The sequence below is a fragment of the Solanum dulcamara genome, chromosome 10, assembly GCF_947179165.1.
Source record: "Solanum dulcamara chromosome 10, daSolDulc1.2, whole genome shotgun sequence".
Taxonomy (NCBI): domain Eukaryota; kingdom Viridiplantae; phylum Streptophyta; class Magnoliopsida; order Solanales; family Solanaceae; genus Solanum; species Solanum dulcamara.
Window position 1 is genome coordinate 60,326,415 of NC_077246.1, and position 25,853 is coordinate 60,352,267.

The 25,853-nt window shown below is 37.6% G+C and overlaps 2 protein-coding genes across 3 annotated transcripts; one reads left to right on the top strand and one right to left on the bottom strand.

The window, feature by feature from the left end:
• Positions 1-1,497: 1,497 nt before the first annotated feature.
• On the top strand, positions 1,498-24,923 carry LOC129870355 (ARF guanine-nucleotide exchange factor GNOM-like). 2 transcript variants are annotated; one of them, XM_055945111.1, is made up of 3 exons: positions 1,498-1,616; positions 19,583-20,411; positions 20,882-24,923. In XM_055945111.1, exons 2-3 carry the CDS (start codon positions 19,680-19,682, stop codon positions 24,479-24,481), a joined length of 4,332 nt encoding a protein of 1,443 aa, XP_055801086.1. In that variant the 5' UTR covers positions 1,498-1,616; positions 19,583-19,679; the 3' UTR covers positions 24,482-24,923. The 2 variants fall into 2 exon arrangements, with proteins under 2 accessions (XP_055801086.1, XP_055801087.1); XM_055945112.1 differs by lacking the exon at positions 1,498-1,616 and having other exon boundaries at positions 18,084-20,411.
• Positions 16,575-16,955, bottom strand: LOC129869838 (uncharacterized mitochondrial protein AtMg01250-like). Its single transcript, XM_055944434.1, has 2 exons — positions 16,893-16,955; positions 16,575-16,817 (listed from the first exon to the last, which is right to left on the bottom strand). The coding sequence occupies exons 1-2, from the start codon at positions 16,953-16,955 to the stop codon at positions 16,575-16,577; spliced, it is 306 nt and encodes a 101-aa protein (XP_055800409.1).
• Positions 24,924-25,853: the final 930 nt, after the last annotated feature.

Consider the following 25,853-nt stretch of genomic DNA (forward strand, 5'->3'; position numbering starts at 1 on the left):
CATTTATTTGACTTGGATTGTCACATCATTTGGACTATTTTCTTGAATTTAATATAGTCCAAATTAATTTATGGATTTAAATCCAATATAATTTTAATGTTTACAGAGTTAGATGTGTTAAAAAAATTTTTTATGCGATATGAGGTTGGTTGAAGTCTTTGGGGGTTTGCTCCCATCATTTACCATTTTGATCAAAAATAGTTTATGTACTTTCGATTCAGATATAATTTTTTCGTTTTATTTTTGGTCTAAATATATCACTCTCAATATATTTTGACATAACATTATCCTTAGTTTTGACAGAAAGACACATGGGAAGCTCATAATAATATGACCTATACCCAATTTTAAATGTCCAATTCTTTCAAAAATCCACCGGTTTAACCCATCCACGACCTATTCCTTCTGCTTCTTGGCCCTTTTCTGTATTTTAATAAAAAAATTGATGGAGCGATTTTGAAAGATAAAAATCTAAGTTGAGTAATTTTAGTGAGACATAACCAAGACCAAGTTCAATGATTTTGATACATAAATTCTTGTTGAGTGCTATTTTGAGATATAAACTCTAATTTTCAGCAAAAATTTAAGATTTAATTGCATATTTAAAAATTACAGTAAAATCTCTATACATGCATATGCTTGGATTTGGAAAAAAAATATTCATTTATCGAGATTATTAGTTTATTGATAAATGCACGATAAATAAATATTTATTATTTTAGAGAGTATTTTGCAGTATGTGCCATAAGAAAGAAAAAAAAATATTTGAATTAAGAATTTCAAAAGTTTAAATCTAGGAAACTAAAAAATGTAGTCTTTGCATATTTATTATTTAAATCTAGAAAAATTAAACGAATTTAGTGAAGTTTAATATTTCTAATTGTATTCATATATATAGAATATGAAGAGATTTTATGTTAACTATAAAAGGAAAAAAACTAGATGTTTAAAAATCATAATCCAAGTATAATGTCTTCTCATCATTTGAAAGGCATACAAAAATCATTTTTAACCAATAAAATAAGAAACACAATATGTTAATGATGAGATTAATTTTAGTTTTGGTGGGAAGAAAAAAAATCAACTATAGAATCATATTTTAAAAAGAAATAGTTATTGATCTAGTATTATTGACTGATTAAATATATACAAATTCTTGATGTATTCTAGTAATTATTACTTTATATTTTTTTCTGGACCTTTAATACTTTATTTTTAATTATTATCTAATGCATTTAGCGAGAATATTACTTTAATATAACTGACCCAAATTGGGATCAGAGAAAAATATTCATTTAGCGAGATTATTACTTTATCGAGGTTTTACTGTATTCAACAATAAAGTACTTATAAATTATTACTTATATACGTGTTTATACTCGTAGTTACCGTATTATTTTAAAAAATTAAATAAATCGTAAAACTAGTTAACGTTGCAAATAGAGTGAGACTAAGAGTGATGTTCTTCTTAAAGAACTGATTGGACAGAAAGGGCTATTAAACTTTATGAAATTCACTTTCAAGGCCCTACATTTTACAATTGATTTCAAATAAGTCCCATCTTTCTCCGGCGAACTCTTCGCGATATCCTTTCCTTCCTCCGACGAAATCAACCCGTAAGTTCCGCCATTTCCTTTCTACATTTTCTTCTCTTGCTCAGATAAAAACCCTAATTCCTCTTATGTATTCTTATTTGCTTCACATTTCGTAAAACCTATGAATTTTTGAGGTTTTGTTGTTGTTATCTCTGTTTGGGTATTTCGTAATCAGTTTTTTTTGCTTATCTCTAGAACTGCATAAAATATGAAATGTTTATGTAATAGTATTGTGATCCTTCTAATAATTCATACTGCTAATTAGTCGAGATAAAATATTACTTATAAAATCCATTAATTTTTGTTTGGTAATTAATGGTTTCTTTGTCTACTAAGATTATTAAATTAAATACTCCATCTCTTCCAATTTGAGCAATTTTTTTGACATTATTCGGTTAGTGATATTATTATTATAGTAACATACTATTCAGGACTTTCAAGCACTCAAATTTATTTAATTATTCAGGTTCTAAGCTTTGATGTGATCTCTCTCTCTTTTTTTTTTTCCAGATGAAAATGACTTTTCAAGTGTTAATTTAATGTGAATTACAATATAATTTGCACGTTTATAATAGTGCAAAACCTATTTTGACTAGAAATTGAAAACATATTCGTATATAATTGGACATTAATTAAATAAACTATCAAATATCAAATCCTAACTAATTTTGGTTTCTTATTCCAACTTTGAATTAGTATTCCAACATTTGATGTCATTCAAAGTTATATTTTCAATTATTGATGCACTAGCCACCAACCTCCATTTTTTATGCACTTGTCACCAAACTTCAATTATTGAAACACTTGTCTCCAACTCTCAACAACACTTTGTCACTAACTCCCAATTGTTGAAGTACTTGTGTTAAACTTCCTTTTTTTGGTTTTCGTTTTTGTTGTTGATTCACTTGTCGCCAACCTCCAATTGTTGAAGTACTATTCACCAACCTCCAATTGTTGAAGTACCTACCTGTCTCCAACTCTCAATTGGTGATGCATTTTTCATCAACATTTTTTTTTCATTTGTTGATGCACTTGTCATCAACTTTCTATTGTTGTATCAAAATATTCACTGAACAATCTAATTTTTGTTGAAACAATTTTCGGTGAGTTTGCTAACGTAATCCTTGGCCACACGGGTAAAATACATTGGTTAAAGCTATTTGATACTCTACTAAGATCGTAGTGACTCTTACCAATAAGAAGAATTTGTTCAGAACCTCATAAATTTGTTAATGTTCTCCATAAATCTTCTCTACTAGAAAATAAGCAATAGCACCCCTATTTATGCATGAATTTGAATAAACTAACAAGAAGCAAATTCTAACTAGTTTCGGTTTCTTTCTCCAACTTTAAATTAGTCTTCCAACGGAATGTTCTCTTCCATTACCACTAGTATAATAGATAAATCAGATTAAAAAATTAAGTCAAAATCCGTATAAATACATTAGTTTCTTCTCATGCAACACTGCCATGTATAGTGTGATGGAACGAGTATTAGAGTGAACCACATGTGTCTGTTCTTATAGTAAGAATGCAATTTATATGTTTTGTAGAGAACTGATTAAACATTCACAGTTTCGAATTTTGCTACTAGCGAGCAAATAAGTGAATAAACTTCAAGTTTTGTGTCTGCTTGCTTGATGTTTTGAGCAAACATCACTCTTTTCTTCTGCATTGGACATCAACTGAGTGATAAATTTTGCTAAAGTAATCCATTTTCGTCCACTCTGTTTCTTTTTCCCCTCACTTAGATAATGTGGCTATGTTTTAAATTCTTCATCGTCCCTTATTCTTTTGTATTTTATCAGCAAGGAGACATTTCACAGATGACTTAGACTATTGATGGGTAGTCGGTCACTAGTCACGTCATGTTGGTGTTATTCTTTTTTGATTGTTAACGTTATGTATTTTTTGTTATTTTTAATGCATTTCTAAACCCTTATGCCTTTGTTTTAGAAGTGTTAGTTATTTTGAGTCCAATGTATTGTCTGCTAGAAGTCTTTAGATTTCTTAGAGATTTATATATGCTTATAGAAAATGTATGTCAGAACTTCTAGTGCGAGATAAACTAAGTTTTAATAATAGTTGGACTGAGACGGGCATCAATGGCGGGACATGGACAATGAGTCATATAGCCGATTCCAACATGCTTGAGATTGAGTTGTAGTTGTTGTATTTGACCCTTAATCCTTTACATACGTATCAGCAAGGAGAGATTACGCAGATGGCCAGATTAGATCTTCTGACGGAAGCTGTTGATGTCTTTGTTAGTCACTAATCATATCGCGTTAGCATACTTCAGCTTGAAGGTCGAAATTTAGTGATATCTCAATCAAACTCTAGACTTACAAGCATGTCTGGGCAGCTGCCATTTCTTTTTGTTTAAATCTTCCTTTACCCAAAAACGGCCATCGTGAGAGACTTTTGTCCTTTTCCTTCCTTGAAGGTCTTATTTAAACAGTAAACTTGAATAGTTTTATCACATCTAATATGTTTGAGGAGTTGTGGGATATTATTTTGATATATTCAGTATGCCAATTGTTTGGAAGCACTACCACCCCTTATTTATTTGAACTAAGTTGCGTTGTTGGGGAAGAGGAGAGAGAAATGTGAAAAGGAATAAAAGTGTCCCTTAATCCCAATGGGGTAAAAGTTTCTTACGCTGAGTTGATTACAACCATGCCATAATGCAATCAATGCTGCAAAAACCAATCAAACAATGGACTATATTTTTTTTGCCTCTCCTTATTCAACGTTACTAGCACAAACCAAGCTAACTCTTTAAGAATTGAGAGGGTTAGTTATCTACGCAACTAGAGCCGATAAAAATATTATCTATGTACCTAAGGGCGTGGCCTAGTGGTCAATAAGGTGGGTTGAAAACCATGAGATCTTAGGTTAAGATCCCAACGGAAGCAAAAGCTTTAGGTGATATCTTTCCATTTGTCCAAGCGTTGGTAGTGGACTTTGCATTTCAAAATATTTTGAGGAAAAAGACCAGATTTACCTCGCTATTTCTTATTGTGGTTTAACTTACATCCATTATACTTCAAGTTGAAGCTCTTTTAAAGGTCATGGTCGAAAATTGAATTTTTTCCTAACGACATGCGTAAGATTAGACCTAAAATATAGAGAGAAGACCAACATTATTCAATTTCACATAATATGTGAGCAGATTGACTCATATTCCCCACTTTTACTTGAATATTTTAGTAAGAAGAACTAGTGGTCAAATTCCCTCAACATTTTAATATTTCCCAATTCACCCTTTGGGGTGGCTCAGATAGTTTTGCTTGGGAGTTCCATAATGGAGGTCTTAAGTTCAAAACTCCTTATCGACAACAACAGGGGGTTGGCCTTTTGGGTCAAGTTCGTCGCATAGGGCTCGCCTAGTGCGATTTACCTCTCCTCTGTGGTTTGCACGCTATTGCACAAGAGCAGGGTTTACCTTGTACGCACCCAAAAGGGTAGCGGCTGTGGATTCCCTTGTCATAAAAAATTTCTCAATTGAGAAGGGCAATAAGTGAAATTTTGTAGATAGAAATTCACATTATTCATATTACTCACCGATAGTATGGTCTTGCAAGAAAATAATCGTTGTCCACAACTGTATAATTGTGCTACAAATCAACTATTGGGGTTATAATCGCCATTGCACAAAAACTTTGTATAAAATCAAGTAACAAAATGGGGTCGAGTGCCATTTTATGCAACAAGCATTATGCAATCTTAACATACAAAACTGATAACCAAACCAATAAGATATTTATTATTGATTTTCGGTTTATCAATTTTTGGTTTTTTAACTGTGCAGTTTTTGGTTTAACCGATAAGAAAATGCTCAAATGATCATATATAATATAAGATGTTCATAAAAATAGAAATTAGTAGAAAAATAGAAATCCAACACAAATTTCTACATTGATCACTTTTGTTTAGGACATAATTGTTCCTGCAATAAATTGAGGAAATAATATTTATTATTTGTCACTGTCACAATTAAATCTAAAATTGAGAAGAGAGAAGGTAATACTAGTTTGTGTCGAGAAGAGAGAAGGTGTCTCAATAGAGAGGGAGAGACACTAGTTTGTATTGCCTACAACCAAAAGTAATGCTAAAATTTAGAAAATAGGAGTGGTAAAATTTTTCCTTTTGATAAATGGTACTGTTTTATTCCTCAGCATTAAGGAATGCTGGCTACCTCCAAAAGTGTTACAGGCTACCTCCAAAAGTGTTACAAGGGAAAGTAAAAGTAGACTTTAGATTACATAAAGCATATGAAATCTACAAGATCTTCTATTTCCTCTCTAGAATTTCCTTCACACCAAAAAAACAGTGTGGATATCCTCCACCACTTCTTCTGACTCTTGCTCCCGCCTCTTTTGATCCAACAACTCATTAGATCAGCTGTATGCTCAGGCATTGTCCATTCAGTTTGGTGAGAGATAAGAACATATGCCAAAGTTGAGCAGTGAATTTACAATGTAGTAAGAGGTGATTGTTGGTCTCCCCAGTTTCATTACACAAAAAACATCTGGTCACTATTGTCCTTCCTTTCTTTTGAAGAACTTCATGTGTGAGGCAAGCCTTTCTGACCACCAACCATGAGAAACATTTTATTTTGGTGGGGGGTTTGCTTCTTCCACAACTTTGTGTTCACTCCTTGAGCTATGTTGTTCTCCCTTTTGTATATTCCGTTCACTTTGAAGTTTCCATCTTTAGTGTGCTTCCATCTCAGGGAATCAAGGCCCTGTGTTGTGCAGTGATGTTTTCCAGCACAGTCAGCAAACTGGCCAGTCTTTCTGCTACCCAATCATTGAGGTTCCTTCTGAATGTCAGATTCCACCCTTGTGGTGACCAACATTCATTAATAGTGTTTCCGGATTGTTACTTAGGATCAGGAGATTAGGGAAAGACTCCTGCAGTGGAGTTTGCCCAATCCAATCATCTCTCCAAAATTTTGTTTTAAGGCCATTTTCCACCTTGATTCTGGTATTGTTCTGAAGCTTGGGCCATATGGATATGATTGATTTCCAGACTCCTACTCCATAGGTGTTGTTGACATCATTGGAAACCTAGGGACTGATTTGGCTATTCTTGTGGGTGATAACCTCACAAAGTTTTGCATCTTCTTCGCTGAATCTCCATAGCCACTTCATTAGTAAGCATTTGTTTTGGGATTTTAAAATTCTGATGCCCAAGCCTCCTCGATTTTTGCTCAATTGTGTCACTTACCATTTGAGTATCCACCCCCCTCTTTGTTACCTTTCTACAAGAAGTCTCTTCTAAGCCTGTTGAGTTTCTCTTCTACACCGGAAGGGATAGGGAAAAGGGACATCACATATGCGGGAAGTGAGTCTAAGACAGAGTTGATTAAAGTGACTCTTCCCCCAAGGGATAAATATTGAGCTTTCCACTGTGAAAACATCTTCACTGTCATTTCAATGATGCTGTCCCATCTCACCACTTCATTGTGCTTGTATCCTAGTGGCATGCCTAAATAGACAGTAGGTAGGTTTTCCACACCACCCCCTAAGATGTCAGCCAGAGACTGAATGTTACTCACCTCCTTGATAGGGAATAGGTTGCTCTTTCTCCAGTTAAATTTCAAACCTGAGACAGCTTCGAAGACCACTAGTATCACTCTGATGTATTTGACCTGCTCTGCTTCTGCTTCACAAAGATGATGGTGTCATCTGCGTAGAGAAGATGACAAATTTCCAATTCTCTTGGTCCTCCATTATTCATCTTGAAGCCCCTTAACAAACTATTTTGTAGTGCAATTCTCACCATACTACTTAGACGTTATATAACAATGATGAATAGGAATGGGGAGAGTGGATCTTTTTGTCTATGGCCCCTTTCAGCTGGAAAAAACCAACAGGTTGTTAATGGAGAACCTAACAGTTTTATGCAGAAACTAATCTATTTTAGCCATCTGCTTCCAAATCCCATTTGTATAAGCATGTTCAGGAGATAATTCCAGTTGACATGATCAAAAGCTTACTCAATGTCAAGCTTACACATTAGTCCAGCCACTTCACCCCTAATTCTTGTATCAACACACTCACTTGCTATTAGAGCTGCATCCATTATTTGTCTGCCCTTGATGAAAGCCATTTGGTGTCTATTGAAGAAGCTACTTATTACCCTTTTCATCCTTTCAGCTAGAGTTTTGGCCAATATCTTATAGACTCCGGATATTAGGCTGATTGGCCTGAAGTCTCGCAGTTAAACTGCACCCGTCTTTTTGGGAATAAGAGCTACATATTTAGCATTAAGACTTCTCTCAAAAACCTGATGATCATAGAAATATTGCAAAGTTCCTATAATGTCTCCCTTGATCAAATCCCAGAAGTTGAGATAAAAGTTCAACGGAACACCATCAGGTCTAGGGGCCTTGCCAATGGCACATGATTTGATGCTTTCCAGTATCTCTTCTTCATCAAAATTTCTTTGGAGCCATGCCTGATCCTCTAGTGAAATAGCTGGTGCATCCCGGATGGTGAATTCAGGCCTCCACTCTTCAGTTTCCTTGTGAAGTGACTGATAAAAACACTGAACAGCTTCCTTGATGGCTTCTTGATCAGTAATGTTGAGATCTCCCACTTTCAACGTGTCAATAGAATTAAATCTCTTATGAGCATTAGCCATTCTGTGGAAGAATTTAGTATTCTTGTCTCCATTTTTCAGCCATTGGACTCTGGACCTTTGCCTCCAAGCAATTTCCTCCCTCTTTACCTCTTCTAATTCCATGGTTAGATGAATTTTTTGGTCTAGTTCATCATCTGAGAGAGATCTTTGTTCTTGTATGAATTCCCAAGAACTAATTTGTATCAGGATCTCGATTTTTTTCTGCTTCCAGTTCACCTTGTTGTTTTTACTCCATTGCATAAGCTCTTTTTTTGAGTAGTTTCAGTTTATTTGCCAAGATGAAGGCAGGTCTGCCAGTGTTTGGGAATGAGCTCCACCAATTCTTCACCTTATCTTTAAAACCCTCTATCTCCATCCGCCAATTTCGAATTTGAAAAATGACTTTCTGGAATCCCAGTCCCTGCAAGAGAGGAGGATGGGGTTGTGGTCTGATCCCAATCTAGGGAGTAGGGTCTGCTTGACTTGGGAGAAGGAGTCTTCCCAGTCAGCTGAGCACAGGAACCTGGCTATTTCGGAAGCACTCCTCTGGTTCTCCCCTCTCCTCCAAGTGAAAGACCCTCCAAATAAAGGAGGGTCTACAAGTTCCAGGTCATTGATACACTTAGAGAACTCAGACATGGCCCCTGATATCCTGCTGCAGTTTACCATTTCGGCTATAAATCTTGTGACATTGAATTCACCACAAATCACCCAAAGCCCATCCCAGCTAGCTCTACATGATGTTAGTTCACCCCAAAGATCTTTTCAGATGAGACTGTTACAGTCTGCATAAACAACACTGAGAAGCAAAGTTAGGTCTTGGTTGATGCTTGTGAGTTTTCATGTGATCATTTGGCTACCAATTTCAAATAGTTCTCCCCTCCACTCCCTCTTATCCCACTGGATAAGTATGCCCCCTCTGCTGCCTCTAGCCTCCAATGGACCTCCCTCACCCATCTGTTTGTCCATAACTCTCCTAGGATGTATTTAACATCTCTATCCAGTTTTGTTTCTAAAGAACCTGGATGTTTCCTCCCCACTGCTGAATTAATTGCAAATCAGCTTCCTTTGTCTGCTCCATTAAGCCCCCTAACATTCCAAGATAGAATCTTGACTTTCATTGATCACTAATGGGTGGTCTCCTCCCTTTCCTCGATTCGCTTCTTGGTTCACTATCCTTATATTTTATCTCGCATATTAAATTCCTGACTTCCTTTGTCACCAATTGCTGGTTGTTGATTGCTATCTCATTGGGCTGACCCTTCCTCTTATCTAGTTTAATGAGTAAAATCTCGGCTTCTTTTTCTAGATCGTCAAAAAGAGCCCCAAATTCTTTGCTCAATTTGACAATGTTCTGATGGACCCTAGAAGAAGTTTTTGCCTCGGACTCTCTATTGCACTCACTAGCGTCGAATTGAATAGGGATGGGGTCTTCTAGAGGTATCAACTAGTTATCTGAGGCTTCCCCTGTTTCCTCTACCTCTTTAATTGGAGCATTCGGCGTCGGAGGTGAAGTTGTAGGAGGTAAATCGACCTTCCCGTTAAGTCTAAGTTCGTTGAAAATGGCTTCCTCGTGTATCTCAGCTTCTGGGTGGAAGATGGAAACTTCTGTCGATGAGGTTATGATTCTCATCAGAGCTTCGTCCTCTCTTCTATCATAACTCGATGTCTTATGTTGTGTTCCCAGCTTCGCAATAACAAACTTGGTAAAGGGCTCAACTGCTAACTTATTTTTGAGAATCCAAATCTTGGGCTGCTAGAGGGGCCCCATAGTTACGAACTTGCTCTGGCCCAATACAATCAGAAGGGTTAAAATCCACATTAAAAGACTCCACAAGTGGCCATCTCACATCTGTCGTGCCCACGTGATTCTGGTTCAGACTGGGTCCCACAATATTGCCTATAAGCGGCTGTTCTTTCCCTTCCCTCCTTAAACCCTAAAGTACGAGGGGTATCATTTGCTTGTCTCTTTCCCTTTCCAACCTAGGACTGAGGCCTCGAATGTCACACTGGTCCTCCTCCAACTTACGAAACCTTGTTGGAGCTTCGACCCACACTGGGAGTGAAAAATTCTGATCATCGTCTGAGATTTCAACTTATCTTGGGATATTTTCGAAGGGGCCTTGCACTTTTAAACGCGCCCGTCGGAGATGATTTTTTAATGAGGTTTCTTCTTCTGATTCTATCCAACCCACATATCTATCTCCTATTTCTTTCATAATTTTGGCCGACCAAAGATGCAAAGGGAAGCTCGAGGATTCAGATCCAAAACCAACCAAATCTGTGATGGGTTGGGAAAGCACCCGCCGTTGGAGACCACCAATCCAACATTAGTTGTTTGCGCTTCCTCTTCCAGTTGCCAAGAAGATTATTTTCTGCATCCTCTCTCGAATGGAACTCGAATGTAAACTGTATGCCATTGATATCATAGATTTGGAAGTTGAAAACTCCTTCCCAAACCTGTTGAGCCCACCTTCTTACTTCACTCCTTGTTGGGATCTCATCACACTCTAGAAAACTCCCTAAGCATCTATTTAGAAGGTCCTTCTCATCATGGTTTGTCGAGGCTTTCAAAAGCTTCTACTCATTGAAAATAGTTGGCTCCTGAGCAGTCCTTATAATCTTTTGGAAAGCTTCCTTATAGCTACCTTCACCCCTCAAAGATTGATGTTTCAAGGCCCCAGGCACTGGAGCAACACCATGCTTTAAAGACCCCTATTAATGAAGCTTTCAATGTGATTTACAATACTCAACCACCCCTCATTGGGCTTGTTCTCAGGAATAATAATGACTGATCTGGAATAGCCATTAATCGTGATAACTAATAGGAATCTACCAAACTTGTTAAACTTTAAAAAGCAAAAGATGTTAATAGAGACATCCCTGACTTTCCATGTCTTGGAAGTCTAACCCCTTATTTCTGATGCTTCCCTCATTTTTCTGCATAACCACCAAAGAGCTCCACTGCTCAATGTCATTCTCCTCATATACAATCTAGCACTCTCCACCCATTCAAACCAAGTCTCGGAAATGACTTAGTTTAAGAAATGTCATACGACTTCCCCGCAGATCTGAAATAAATACGATTTTCCATAATTTGGAAAAAAGGCTTTCAAAGAAAGATGGAAGAAAGAGATTCTGGTGGTTGAAGACCACCGAAGGAGGGTTCCAAAGCCCGGAAGGAGCCTTTAGAGAACTTATCTTTGCAATCTTTTGGAAGTTAAGAATTTGGAATGTGTGAGAAATATAGGAGAAAAATATAATTGAATTGTGTCTCTACGTTATTACATTGAGACCCTATTATAGACACTACATTAAACTCCTTTCCCAGCTAGGACACTACATTATAATCTTTTTTCAAGTAGGATTCTATATATTATTCCTTTTAATATTCCTATTCTTATTCCTGTTCCTATTTTAAATAGGATTGTATATACAATTTTTGCTTCTATTCCTATTCTAACACTTCCACTCAAATTGGTGCATACAAGTTATATGTACCTAGCTTGTTATAGATATAATTAATACGAGGACCAATGAGGGTCTTGGTGAGATATCTTCTAGTTGATCACTCGACTTCAGAAAATTGACAATCAATCTCATTGTGCTTAGTCTTTTCATGGAATACTGGATTTGATGCGTAATGCCAGTCAATCATAATGTGCTTAGTCTTCTAATGAAATGTTGGCTTTGATGCATAATGTCGATAAAACACATAGTGATGAAATTATAGTGTTGAACTTCCCAAGCCCAGCTTGAGAAGATTGTTTCAGACCATAGAGTTACTTGTATAATTGACATACAAGGCCATAATACTCCCCTTGAGCAACAAAAATTGGTTGGAACATGCTTATGCATTGGAGTATTAGATTTGATGGCTGAAAGTGTTCACAAGCTGAGAAATAAAACTATATGGGTAGGGTCAGAATGATGGCACGACCCTGCTGAAATTGAAGTGGTGTTTTCCGGTTTGATGGCTGAAAGTGTTCACAATTTGAGAAATAAAATTATATGGATAGGGTCGGAAGAATGGCATAATCCTGCTAAAAGAGAAAATTATATGGGTCAGGTCGGAATGATGGCACGACCCTACTGAAAAATAAAAATTATATAGGTAGATCGGATTGACGACACGACCCCACTGAAAAAGAAAAATTATATAGGTAAGATCGGAATGATGGCACGACCCTACACAAATAAGAAAGTAGTCACCGAAAAGATGACACGCTGCTTACGTAAATTGGATAAACATAGTCACCAAAAAGATGGTACGGTGTTACACAAATCGGATATGAGAAAGTAGTCACTGGAAAATGGCACGGTGCTACACAAATCGAATATGAGAAAGTAATCAACGGAAAGATGGCATGGTGCTACATAAATAAGATCTGAGAAAGTAATCACCGGAATGATGCACGGTGCTACACAAATCAGATATGAAAAAGTAGTTATTGGAATGAAACACGGTGCTACACAAACACTGACGGATATTTGGTTGACACAAAATAGTCCTAGAAAGTTGTCGAAAATTGGCGTACGGTGACCTCTCTGACTAAGTTTTCTTCCCCTGGATATGGGATTCATGCATACATCGTTGGCCCTACTTTTGTTAACATAACCATTCGCCAGACAGGTGGCATATATGGGTGATAGCCGTCCGCCGACAGCGGAAACTCTTTGATTCTTTACCAAGATCGTAGAGGCTCTGGTATCATGTGAGAAATAAAGGAGAAAAATATTATTGAATTGTGTCTCTACATTATTACATTGAGACCCCATTATAGACACTATATTAGACTCCTTTTCCAACTAGGACACTCCATTTATAATCTTTTTCCAAGTACGATTCTATATGTAATTCCTATTCATATTCCTATTCTAAATAGAATTGTATATACTATTGTTGATTCTATTCCTATTCTAACAAAAAGTTTGATCAAAGTCAACATTTTGGGTTGATGAGGTTGGATTTGAGTTTTGACGATTCCACTAGGTACTGATTATTACTTAGTTGGATGGTTTGCACAGATCTCAAGGCATTTGAGAGTGATTTGACCATTGAGTTGATTTCTAACTTTTTAAAAAGTTTTGGTTGATCACATTCAACATTTGATCAAGACGACTTCGAATCGGTGATTTAATGATTCCAACAGGTTTGGAACGTGTTTTATGATCGATTTGCACCATTGGTTTGTATTCGTGAGGTTCTAAATAAGTTTTGAGGGTCGATTCCAAGTTGAGATGTGTTTTGGGCATTGTTGGTGTTTGGTGCCTATATCTGCAGTGCTTTACCATTTTTGTGGTATTGCTTTTGTGGTCAAAAGGCCGTATTTGCGGTAAAAGGTGGCAGTGTTGAGAATAGGTCCCGAAACAGCAGCCTCGACTCGCCGTGCACTACTTACAAAAAAAAAAGTCTTATGGCGAAAACGGTTTTCCAACCAATTTCGAAGAATTCCCAGTTTCTCATCGATGGTGACATCCTAAATCCAATTACTTCACTCCCTTTGAAAGCTGGGCCCTTCTCAGGGCGGTTGAATGGATGGCTTCCAAGGCCAGGGCTCGATCCTGCACAATTCAGACCAGCGAGTATCTGTTTAATTTACTTAATGCACTCACAAGCGAACGCTTGAGTCGATTATTTCCAAGATCTAATTCCAGTTTTTTCTTATGTAGTGGAAAGTCTCCTTCTAAGAAAAATATCCAAAGTTTTCATTTTTGATCGAATTCCGTCTAGTAAGCCTCGAGATCTTACGGGTGTTTGATTTCATGCTCCTGAAGATAGGAATCTAACGTGAGCTGTCGTGTGTTCATACTCCGCTGCAGAATGGGGTCATAGAAAAGAAAATACATAAAGCCTAACAAGCGAGCCATGCTTCCTTGAAATTGATCCTTGGCCCCTCTTCATTCTCTACAGGGTTCCAAACCTTTCTTCAACATAGGTGACAACGAGCCAGGCAGAGATGGAAGTTACTGCTTTTGTTTCATTTGTGATATTTGGGCTACACAAACACTGACGGATTGAGCATTTTTTTCTATCGTTAGTTTGTCATCTTGTCTTTTAAGAGCATTTCCTAGTTATAAGTTTGTTGCCCATTGTTCATCAATTTATGTTATTGTTGTCATATTAATGATATATGAAGGATGTCCTATTTATGTTCAATCAACCTAGTTATACGTATCCTTTAAGTTTTCATAAGAAAAGCTAGTTATATGTGGTTTGTTCCCATTTTCTCACTGACTTGTCATACAAAAGGTATGTTGTTAGAGTGAGTGTGATTTACATAAAGTAAAGGTTAGTAAATGACTCAAAAAGGATTCATGGATCAGTCGAGAATCATGAGGTCTCAAGTTCAAATCAAAGCAGAGGCAAAAACACTAAGATTTCCTCTCATCTATTGAAGTCTTGGCGGGCAGAGTTATTGATAGCTGTGATGTTGGGGAGTAGTCCAATGAAATTACTCGAGATGCGCGTAAACTTGTCTGAATGCCACAATTATCAAAAAAGACTTATTTATGTGTAAATTTTGGAATTCCGATCCAGTCAACCTATTTGTGACAACCGGTAATCTCATACATAATATCATTAATTAATCAAAAATCAACTAGCAAGACTTTGACTCAATTTTCATCGATCAATTTACAATTAGTGTTTCTCTAATTAGGATGAGGATACTTATTTCTTGAACATGGTAACTTGTATTCCTCAGCATTAAGGGTATGTTGGCGACCTCCAAAAAATGAGTTTACAAGGAAAAGTTAACTAGAAAAACTCCTAAGAAGTCACAATTATCTGTACTTCCTAATATACATTGTTCTTTACACCAAAATCATAAAGAGGCAATACATTTCAATTTGATCTTTTGTATGGACCTGAATCTTCCTTCAAAGATCCTTTCATTTCTCTCCTTCCACATGTTCCATCGGATACCTGTTGGTAATGTTTTCCACCACTTGTATTGACTCTTACTCCCACCCCTTCTGATCCAGCAGTTCGGTAAGTCTGCAGTATGCTCTGGCATTGTCCATTTCTCCCTAGCCAAACAGATAAAAAGTATGAATTGTGATGTTACCTACTGTGCAAGAACAAATGGTTATCAGTTTCTGCTGCCTCCATACATAGAGGCATAGCTAGATGCTATCTGGATTTTCCTCCTCTAAAGTGTTTCATGAGTCAGACATTCTTTCTTCACCACTAACCGTGAAAAGCATTTGACCTTTGTTGGTGCCACGCGTTTCCAAATAGCTTTCCATAGACCCTTGAAATGTCCAGCCAACTCAGACATGCCCCTCTTGTATACTCTATATACTGAGAATTTCCCATCTTCATTATGCCTCCATCTGATGGTGTCAGGTCCAGTAGTTGGCCAAGTAAAGTTTCCCACGCTTTCTAACTGTTCAACCACACCCTTTCCGCTTCCCAATCATTCAACAATCTAGTGAAAACTAGATTCCAACCATATGCTGTTCAAATTCTCCCTATTGTGATAACTGAACGAGTGCAGATAAAGAATAGTCCAGGGAATGTCTGCTGCAAAGTTCCTTGCCCAGTCCAATTGTCTTTCCAGAAAAGTATCTTTTCTTCCATTGCCCACATGGTAGCTTATATTCCTCATCAGGGGTGTCTATAAGGACCTGATAGTTTTCCAAACTCCAACTCTAAAAGTGTTTGTGACTTCATCAATATACTATTGTCCATTCTGCCCATACTTCTATTGGATCACATCTTTCCAAAGAGCTTGACCCTCCTCATTATACCTCATAACCATTTCATGAGTAAGCTGTTATTTTATAGCTTCAAGTTTCTAACCCCATACGTCCTTGCTCTCTGCTCTGTTGGACTGCTTCCCACTTCACCCAATTGAAACTTTTAGCCTCTTTGTTACCGTGCCACAGAAAGTTCCTTCTCAAGCTGTCAAGAGTTTTGATTACCTTGCTTGGCATGGGAAGTAAGGACATCACATATGTTGATAAAGAATCCAAAATAGAGTTGATTAAAATTAGCCTGCCTCCTAAAGAGAGATACCGAGATTTCCACATTGCAAGCTTTATTTTTGGCCTCTCTGTAATTCCATCCCAAATCTCAAGAGCCACGAGTTTTGATCCCAATGGCATTCCAATATGTATAGTAGGCAACTTTTCCACCCCACACCCCAGAATGTTTGTCAACACGATGCATCTGTGTAACATCCTTAATAGGAAAGATTTTGCTTTTCCGTAAATTAACTTTCAGTCCATATGTAGCTTCAAAAATAACTGGCACCATCCTAAGATAGTTGATTTGCTCAGGATTAGCATCACAAAAAATTACAGGGTCATCTACATACAACAGGTGGCAGATTTACAGTGTCACACATCTGCCCATTTTCCAATTCTAAAGCCTTGTAACCATATGTTCTGAGCGGCAATCTTCAGTATGCTATTGAAATCCTCCATGGCTACGATAAAGAGGAAGGGTGATGGGGGATCTCCCTGTATGAGCCCCCTCTCTGCTTGAAAAAACCCAGCTGATTCTCCATTAACCAGAATTAAGAACCTAGTAGTTTTGATGCAGAATTCAATCCGTTTCAGCCATCTGCTGCCAAATCCCATCTGTCAGAGAATATTGAGTTGAAAATTCCAATTGAGATGGTCATAAGCCTTCTCAATATCCAATTTGCACATTACTCCAGGATCCATACCTCTCAATCTAGTATCAACACACTCACGTGCTATCAAGGCAGCATCCATAATTTATTTCCTTTTATGAAGGCAATCTTTCAGCCAACACTTCTGCTATGATTTTGTACATTCCAAATATGAGGCTAATAGGTCTAAAATCCCTCAATTGAGTAGCTCCCACTTTTTCGGGGTCAATGTCACAAAGATTGCATTAAAACTCTTCTAAAAAAAAAAGAGGTATTCTGAGGTTGATGAAAGCAAGGATGACAAACAAAAGCTCAGACAGAAGAAGTCCACCGGAGAGAGACGTACTGATGCCCAGAAGGAACCTCAGTTAGATATCTTGGGAAATGTGTCTGAGAGCATTTGTCAAACCTACTTGCTTGCTAATTCCAAAAGAGGATGAGGATACTTACAAACAAATACTCGTAAAAATTTACTTTGGGATCTCTTATTGTCTTGTCTCATTCGATTCTTCACCACCTGCCGATTCTCTTTCTCCGGCACCACCACTGCTATTGTTGCCACCGCGCACTGGAAAGCCAACGTCAACAACCTTCTTCTACTCCTCTCTAAAGTCTAAATGCTACACATTACCACTCACTATGCATTTTTCACTGCTAGCGTTAGGGGTGTGCAAAAATTGATTTAACTGAGAACCAGAAAAAAAACTATTCATTTATCGGTATTGGGTTATTGGTTAACGATTTTTAAACAGTTTTGTAAAAAAAATTATTGGGTTATCAGTTCGATTTCCAATTTTATGATTTTGGTTAATGGTTAAACCACTAACCCAATTATATTAACTCCGAAACGCATCCAATCAATTTGGAAATCATGCTCTTATCCCTACCATCCCCGCAAATCATAAACAACGAAAGAAAGCTATGGGGAGGGTAACAGGGAAACAAAGACCGAAATTTCCTCGGGCCGGATGGAGATTTGCCCTTGAGTGCAAAGGCAGAAGGGAGCTTGACTGCAACACCCACCCGTCGTTACAGTTACATTAGTTCTCTCTTTTTTTTAATTGTTTTGGTATATTATTTGTTTAGTTTGATCTTGTTTTATTGATGTTTCAAAATTTCAAGATTTTTATTAACTTAATTATATTAGAATTTAAAACTTTTAAAATTGAAGACTTTAAAGTGAAAAATATTTTAGTTTGTCTAACTGTTTTGTTTTATAAAAATAGAGTACCATCTCAAATGAAAATTTCAAGGGTAGTATAGGTATAAAAAATACGGTAGTCTTATTATCAATTACCATTACAATTTTAATATCTATTTCACCCTGCTTGGATAAAATCTTGTGTCCTCCACTGATGGGAAAATGCAAACAATCAACTTTTTATACAACATGTCAGGGTGTATGATGCATGTATGTATTAATATTGGAAACCATCTCTACTCATAACAAACATGGCTCTTTACTTTTTAAAGTTACTTCCAAATATCTTGTGTTTAACTTCTTATTCTTCAACTTAAATATGTCCAAATTTAGTTGGTCTTGCTAGAAGTTCCATCAGCCTCAAATATAAGTGATGATTGATCAATGCCATGCATGGAAATTAGACATATGAAACTTACCTTTCAATTTGTGTCGAATACATACAGAACACCAGTAAACATCAACGAGCAATATAATGCTAATAATTAGAAAAAGAAACAAACGAGTACAAATAAAGAAATTTGGTTTGTCTGGATTCGAATCTATAAGCAAACAAAGGTACAGAAATTCCTTATTTAATTTCGGTTGGTTGTTGAGTGATATTTAACATGTATGTCACTCTTATTGTCCCTATAATTAAACATGTTCAACATGAAGCTCCATTTCACTGATTAAAACAAATGTACTACCAGTTATTTCATATGATAGAGTAGTTAATAGACTTAAGAGTTTCCATTTTTTATCATAATAACGTCGTTGTCCAGAAATATTTTTGGCTGGCTCAGTTTTGTACTAACACGATCTCTAATGCTCAACCTTTAACATAAATTTCATGTATGAGTTTGGGAAGCCTACCCTCCTCACATAAGCAAGTCATGAAGTTGTAGACTAAAACTTTAATGATAGGATGAAGTTTCCTTTTTGTTGGAAAAGGTATAAGTTGCCATTGTACTACCGAGAATTGCTCAATTTTGCCCTTCGTTATACTTTCGAGATATTTATATCTTTGTCGTTACTTGTTAGACAAAGCTCCAATGTGAAATGGTTGGATTCTACGTATCAAAATATTTTGTGAAAAGAAAATACGAATATTTCATAAGAGCTTCTTACTCTTGCATTTCTTGCAAACCTGTGGAAAACTACTTTATGAGTCGAGGTCTATATAAACAACTTCTCTACCCCACATAGGTATAAGTAAGGTTTGCGTACACCTCACCTTCCCTAGACCTCACTTGTGGGAATATACTAGGTATGTTGTTGTTGTGCTTCCGAGAGTTACCCGGTACTTGTGTTGGTGGGAGATAGCAGGTACCCCGTGGAATTAGTCAAGGGTCATGCAAGTTGGCCTGGACACCACAATTATATAAAAAAAAAGTTGCTTGTTTCCTGAGATAAAAAGCAGTACCATTATATGACGTTAATACACCACTATTCAGAGGATGTTTCATTTCTTATCATTATTTTTGAGAAGTTGCTTTCCTGACAAATTTGTTATATGGCCATTCCAATTCTAATGGTGTCTTTTGTAGACAATGAGGGTTATGCTTTGAATTGCTTCCAGCATTCTCCCTGCGAGCTTTTTCTTGATTGCATATTCAGAGTTCATTTGAGTTCCACATTCTCTGAATGGGGCGTTTAAGACTACAATCTAGTATCAAGGCAATAGAAGAGGAGCCGGAAGATTGCGAGACCACTTCCAATAAAACTGCTTTAGCTTGTATGGTTAACTCTGAAATAAGTGCTGTTTTATCTGTTATGAGAAGAAATGTGAGATGGGGAGGTCGTTATGTGTCTGGGGATGATCAACTAGAGCACTCGCTAATACAGTCTGTGAAGACATTACGTAAACAGATATTTTCATGGCAGTATCAGTGGCAAACCGTCAGTCCAGCCTTGTATCTCCAGCCATTTCTGGATGTTATTCGATCTGATGAAACTGGGGCACCAATCACTGGTGTTGCATTGTCTTCTGTTTTCAAGATTTTGACTCTTGATTTTCTTGATCATAATACTGTCAATGTTGAAAATGCCATGCACTCTGTAGTGGATGCTGTGACCAGTTGCAGATTTGAGGTAACTGATCCTGCATCAGAAGAGGTTGTGTTAATGAAGATACTTCAAGTACTTTTGGCGTGCATGAGAAGTAAAGCGTCAGTTATGTTGAGTAATCAGCATGTTTGCACCATAGTCAATACGTGCTTTAGAGTAGTTCATCAAGCTGGAAGCAAGAGTGAGCTCTTACAGCAGACAGCACGCCACACCATGCATGAACTTGTGAGATGTATTTTTTCCCACCTTCCAGAAGTTGACAAAATGCAACATTCTGTAGTTAGCCGAGGCAGTTCCACCAAAAACAAGGTATTGGTGTATCTTTGTTCTTTTATGTATCTCAAAATTATCCTTCCTGCAGTATGTTCCATGCTTCTTCCTAGTTTGGGAAATAATGATCTTCCAGAATTATCTGTGGTCCCCTCTCTTAGAGCGCAAAATCAATAAGAATGGCAGTATATATGGTTTTATAATACTTCTCATGATCCTGTTTTGCCTTATGGGCATCATTTGATAAAAAAATATTTCTTTGTTTTGGCACAAAGAAAAGATTGGGGTAAGTAGTCTGATATAAAGTAGTTGTTGAATGCTCTTAGTTTCATCGTGTGTTTACTTTAATTATTTGGATCCTCTTAGTGAAAATCCTGTTTCCGCTGCTGATTAGTACCTAAGAGAAATTCTAGAAGTGAATAAAAATGTTTCAAAAATCATTTTCTGTTTTGCTTGTTCTTCTATATGAATGTGTTTGAAGCATTATATGTTAATTTCTTCTAGCGTAGGTTGTGGGCCTTGACAATGAGTGCAGTTTCAACAGCAAGTCAGAGCATGGTAATGGTACTTCTGAATATGATAGCCAGCCACTTTCTGGAGCTTTTACTTCTTCTGCTTCCACAGGTCTTCTTAACAGTGTTATAGATGAAGGCATGGTCATGAGTGATAATGGGAAGGACAATGTTTCTATTGATTTACATTTAATGACTGAACCATATGGAGTTCCATGCATGGTTGAGATATTTCACTTCTTGTGTTCTTTGTTAAATGTTGTCGAACATATAGGGATGGGCCCCAGAGCAAATACCACAGCATTTGATGAAGATGTTCCACTGTTTGCCCTTTGTTTGATCAACTCAGCCATTGAATTGGGTGGCCCGGCTATACAGAGCCACCCTAGATTGTTGAGTTTGGTTCAGGATGAATTATTCCAAAATCTGATGATATTTGGCTTGTCAATGAGTCCATTGATACTTTCAACAGTCTGCAGCATTGTTCTAAATCTGTATCAGCATTTGTGTACTGAACTAAAGCTACAACTTGAGGCCTTCTTATCCTGTGTTGTCTTGAGACTTGCACAAAGTCGTTATGGGGCTTCATACCAGCAGCAGGAAGTAGCCATGGAGGCTCTTGTTGATTTTTGTAGGCAGAAATCCTTCATGGTAGAAATGTATGCAAATTTAGATTGTGATATCACCTGCACCAATGTTTTTGAAGAACTTGCGAATTTATTATCAAAGAGTGCATTCCCTGTGAACTCTCCATTGTCTGCCATGAACATTCTTGCTTTGGACGGTCTGATTGCTGTTATTCAGGGAATGGCTGAGAGGATAAGCAATGGATGTAGGTCACAGCAAAATCCAATAAATCTTGAGGAGTATGGTCCATTCTGGATGGTCAAGTGTGAGAGCTATAGTGATCCTGATCATTGGGTACCATTTGTACGTAGAAGGAAGCACATAAAGAGAAGGTTAATGATTGGAGCTGATCATTTTAATAGGGACCCTAAGAAAGGGCTGGAATTTCTCCAAGGAACGTATCTGTTGCCAGATAAACTTGATCCCCAGAGTGTGGCTTGCTTTTTCAGGTTTACAGCTGGGCTAGATAAGAATCTTGTGGGGGACTTTCTGGGAAATCATGATGAATTTTGCATTCAGGTTCTTCATGAGTTTGCTGGAACATTTGATTTCGAAGACATGAACCTGGATATTGCATTGCGGCTGTTTTTGGAAACTTTTCGACTACCTGGGGAATCTCAAAAAATTGCAAGAGTACTTGAGGCATTTTCAGAGAGATATTATGAGCAATCTCCACAGATTCTAGCTAATAAAGATGCTGCTTTGCTGTTGTCATATTCACTAATAATGCTCAATACTGACCAACATAATGTTCAGGTAAAGAAGAAGATGACAGAGGAAGATTTCATTCGAAATAATCGGAACATTAATGGAGGTAATGATCTCCCTCGTGAATATCTATCTGAATTGTATCATTCTATCTGCAACAATGAGATCCGCACAACACCAGAGCAAAGTGCTGGTTTTGCTGAAATGAACCCAAGCCGCTGGATTGATTTGATGCACAAATCCAAGAAAACATCTCCATATATTGTGTGTGATTCGAGAGCCTACCTTGATCATGATATGTTTGCCACTATGTCTGGTCCAACTATTGCTGCTATCTCTGTGGTATTTGATCACGCTGAACATGACGATGTCTACAAAACATGTATAGATGGTTTCTTAGCTGTTGCCAAGATTTCAGCTTGCCATCATCTTGAAGATGTTTTGGATGATCTGGTAGTATCTCTATGTAAGTTCACAACTCTCTTGAATCCTTCATTGGCGGAGGAACCTGTTTTAGCCTTTGGCGACGATGCAAAAGCAAGGATGGCAACTGTTACAGTTTTCACTATTGCAAATGAATACGGTGATTTCATCCATACTGGTTGGAGAAATATCTTGGATTGCATCTTGAGATTGCACAAGCTTGGCCTTCTTCCTGCTCGTGTGGCAAGTGATGCAGCTGATGACTCAGAGGCACCTTCTGATACAGGACATGGGAAGTCCTTGCATAATTCGTTATCTTCTGCTCATTTGCAATCCATAGGTACTCCTAGAAGATCTTCTGGACTTATGGGGCGATTTAGTCAGCTCCTATCTTTAGATACTGAAGAGCCAAGGTCTCAACCTACTGAGCAACAACTCGCTGCTCACCAACGCACACTGCAGACAATTCAGAAGTGTCGCATTGATAGCATCTTTACAGAAAGTAAGTTTCTTCTAGCTGATTCCTTGCTACAGTTGGCACGGGCTCTCATATGGGCTGCCGGGAGACCTCAGAAGGGTAGTAGTTCTCCTGAAGATGAAGACACTGCAGTATTCTGCTTGGAACTGCTGATTGCAATCACCTTGAACAACAGAGATAGAATTAGACTTCTTTGGCAGGGAGTTTATGAGCATATTGCTAGTATTGTCCACTCAACAGTAATGCCTTGTGCTTTGATTGAGAAAGCTATATTTGGACTCCTTCGCATCTGCCTGAGGTTGCTTCCCTATAAAGAGAACTTAGCTGATGAACTTTTGAGATCACTACAACTTGTTCTCAAGCTTGACGCCCGGGTTGCTGATGCATACTGTGAGCAGATTACACAGGAAGTCAGTCGGCTGGTTAAAGCAAATGCGACTCACATTCGTTCTCAAATGGGATGGCGAACAATTACTCTTTTACTTTCTATAACAGCAAGACATCCAGAAGCTTCTGAAGCAGGATTTGATGCCCTGGTTTTCATTATGTCTGATGGAGCCCATTTGTCCCCTGCTAATTATGTTCTTTGCATCGATGCAGCAAGAAATTTTGCAGAGTCTCGTGTTGGACCTGCGGATAGACCTGCTCGGGCGGTGGATCTTATGGCAGGTTCAGTTGCTAGTTTAGCACGCTGGTCCAAAGATACTAGGGAAGCTCTGGCAGAGACTGAAGCTGTGAAGTTGTCCCAAGATATCGGAGAGATGTGGTTGAGGCTTGTACAGGGACTGAGGAAAGTTAGTTTGGATCAGAGAGAAGTTAGGAATCATGCTCTTTTATCCCTACAAATGTGCCTGACAGGAGATCATGAAATTTACCTTCCAAATAGTCTATGGTTGCAGTGCTTTGATATGGTCATTTTCACAATGTTGGATGACTTGATTGAACTTGCATCACAAAAAGACTACCGGAACATGGAAGAGACACTTGTTCTTTCCTTAAAGCTCCTTTCGAAAGTTTTTCACCAGTTGCTGCATGAGCTATCTCAATTGACTACATTCTGTAAACTGTGGTTGGGTGTCCTCAACAGAATGGAAAAATGTATGAAGGTGAAAGTCAGAGGTAAAAAAAGTGAAAAGCTTCAGGAATTAGTCCCTGAACTTTTGAAGAACACCTTGACTGTAATGAAGTCTAAGGGGGTACTTTTCAAGAGGAGTGCCCTCGGTGGAGATAGCTTATGGGAATTGACTTGGTTGCATGTAAATAACATTGCTCCTTCTCTGCAATCTGAGGTTTTCCCTGATAATGATTCAGAAAATGTACAGCCTGATCCCGTGTTTGCTGAAACCAATCCAAATGAATAGCTTGTTGAGTAATTATTCAACCTTGCCTCTTCAAGTCATCAGGAGAAGTCATGTTGGTGGCAATTTTCGCACTACGGAAGGGGAAGGATTACTGTAGTCTTGTCCCAGAAAGAGAACACAAAGAGATGAATGTCTGGTGATTTTCTTCCAGAAATTTCAACAAAGATCTTTCTCAGATAATTGTGTTGGATTGAGCTCATATGTACAGAACACAGCTTTTACCCTTTTGATCTGTCAGTGTGTTGCTGCACGAGTTCTACTAATCTGCCTTACATTCATAATATATTTGTATTAGTCTGTTCAATTCAACAAATTTACCTTTTCGGGATCAGCCCATTCTGTATTTGATAATTTTTTCATAGGGAATGTTGTTTTTCCAAATTTTCAAACTCTAAGCTTGTTAAAGTACCATGGTATTGAATGTCTAGTGGCCTTTGTAGTTTGTCATCACTCCATGAGGTGAATATTGGATTTTGTTTAGTAAGGATATTGGAGATTCACTTTAATGGTGGATATTGAACTAAAGAGAAGAAGCCATAGCTGGCAGCTTGAAGAAACAAGATTTGTGTTTCGAGAAAATGTGAACTCTCACCTGCTCCTTTGATCATCACTGATATTTATATACAGAGCCGTGATGATGACGGTTGTAATCCACTAATAACAAACTAACTACTCATCCTAACCAACTTGACAAGGACTGCTAACAAACTAACGACTAACTAACTAATTAGCTGATTGCAGAACTATTACATAATAATTAGATACAATTTTGTGTATTTGTCAATACCCTTCCTCAAGTTGGTGGTGATGATCTCACAGCCAACTTGTTCAAGACTGTAGAGTGTTTGACACCAGTGAATGCTTGTGAGTATATCTGCCAGCTGTCAGTTGTGGAGATGTGGTGAAGAGAAATCAACCCCTCCTGAAGTTTATTGCTCACAAAGTGACAATCAACTTCGATATGTTTAGTTCTCTCATAGAACACAAGGTTATGAGCTATGTGTATGGAAGACTGGCTATCACAATAAACAGCTATAGGAGAAGGATTAGGTATAGTCAATTTTGGAAGGAGTCTGTTAAGCCAAACCAATTCCCCCACTACTTTTCTGAGAGACCTATATTCTGCTTCTGCGGATAAAAGGGAAATGGTATCTTGTTTCTTTGACTTCCAACTGATAGGACTATCCCCAAGTAAAACTAGGTATCCACTCACTGACCTCTTGGAATCTGGACATGATGCCCAGTCAAAGTCACAATATGCCCTTACTATGCAATCAGGATCATTTGACAAGTGAATTCCCAAGGTAGGATTCCCTTTTAAGTTCCTAAGAAGAGGGAATGCTTCCTGTAAGTGAGGAGTTCTAGGATCCAG

Excerpts from the sequence above, each read along its gene's own strand:
- LOC129869838 (XM_055944434.1), bottom strand. The coding sequence starts at position 16,955 with ATGGATGCTGCCTTGATAGCACGTGAGTGTGTTGATACTAGATTGAGA. Across the intron at positions 16,818-16,892 it reads TGAGAGGTATGGATCCTGGA|ATGGGATTTGGCAGCAGATG; the intron begins GTAATGTGCAAA and ends ATTCTCTGACAG.
- LOC129870355 (XM_055945111.1), top strand. The coding sequence starts at position 19,680 with ATGGGGCGTTTAAGACTACAATCTAGTATCAAGGCAATAGAAGAGGAG. Across the intron at positions 20,412-20,881 it reads GCAGTTCCACCAAAAACAAG|GTTGTGGGCCTTGACAATGA; the intron begins GTATTGGTGTAT and ends CTTCTAGCGTAG.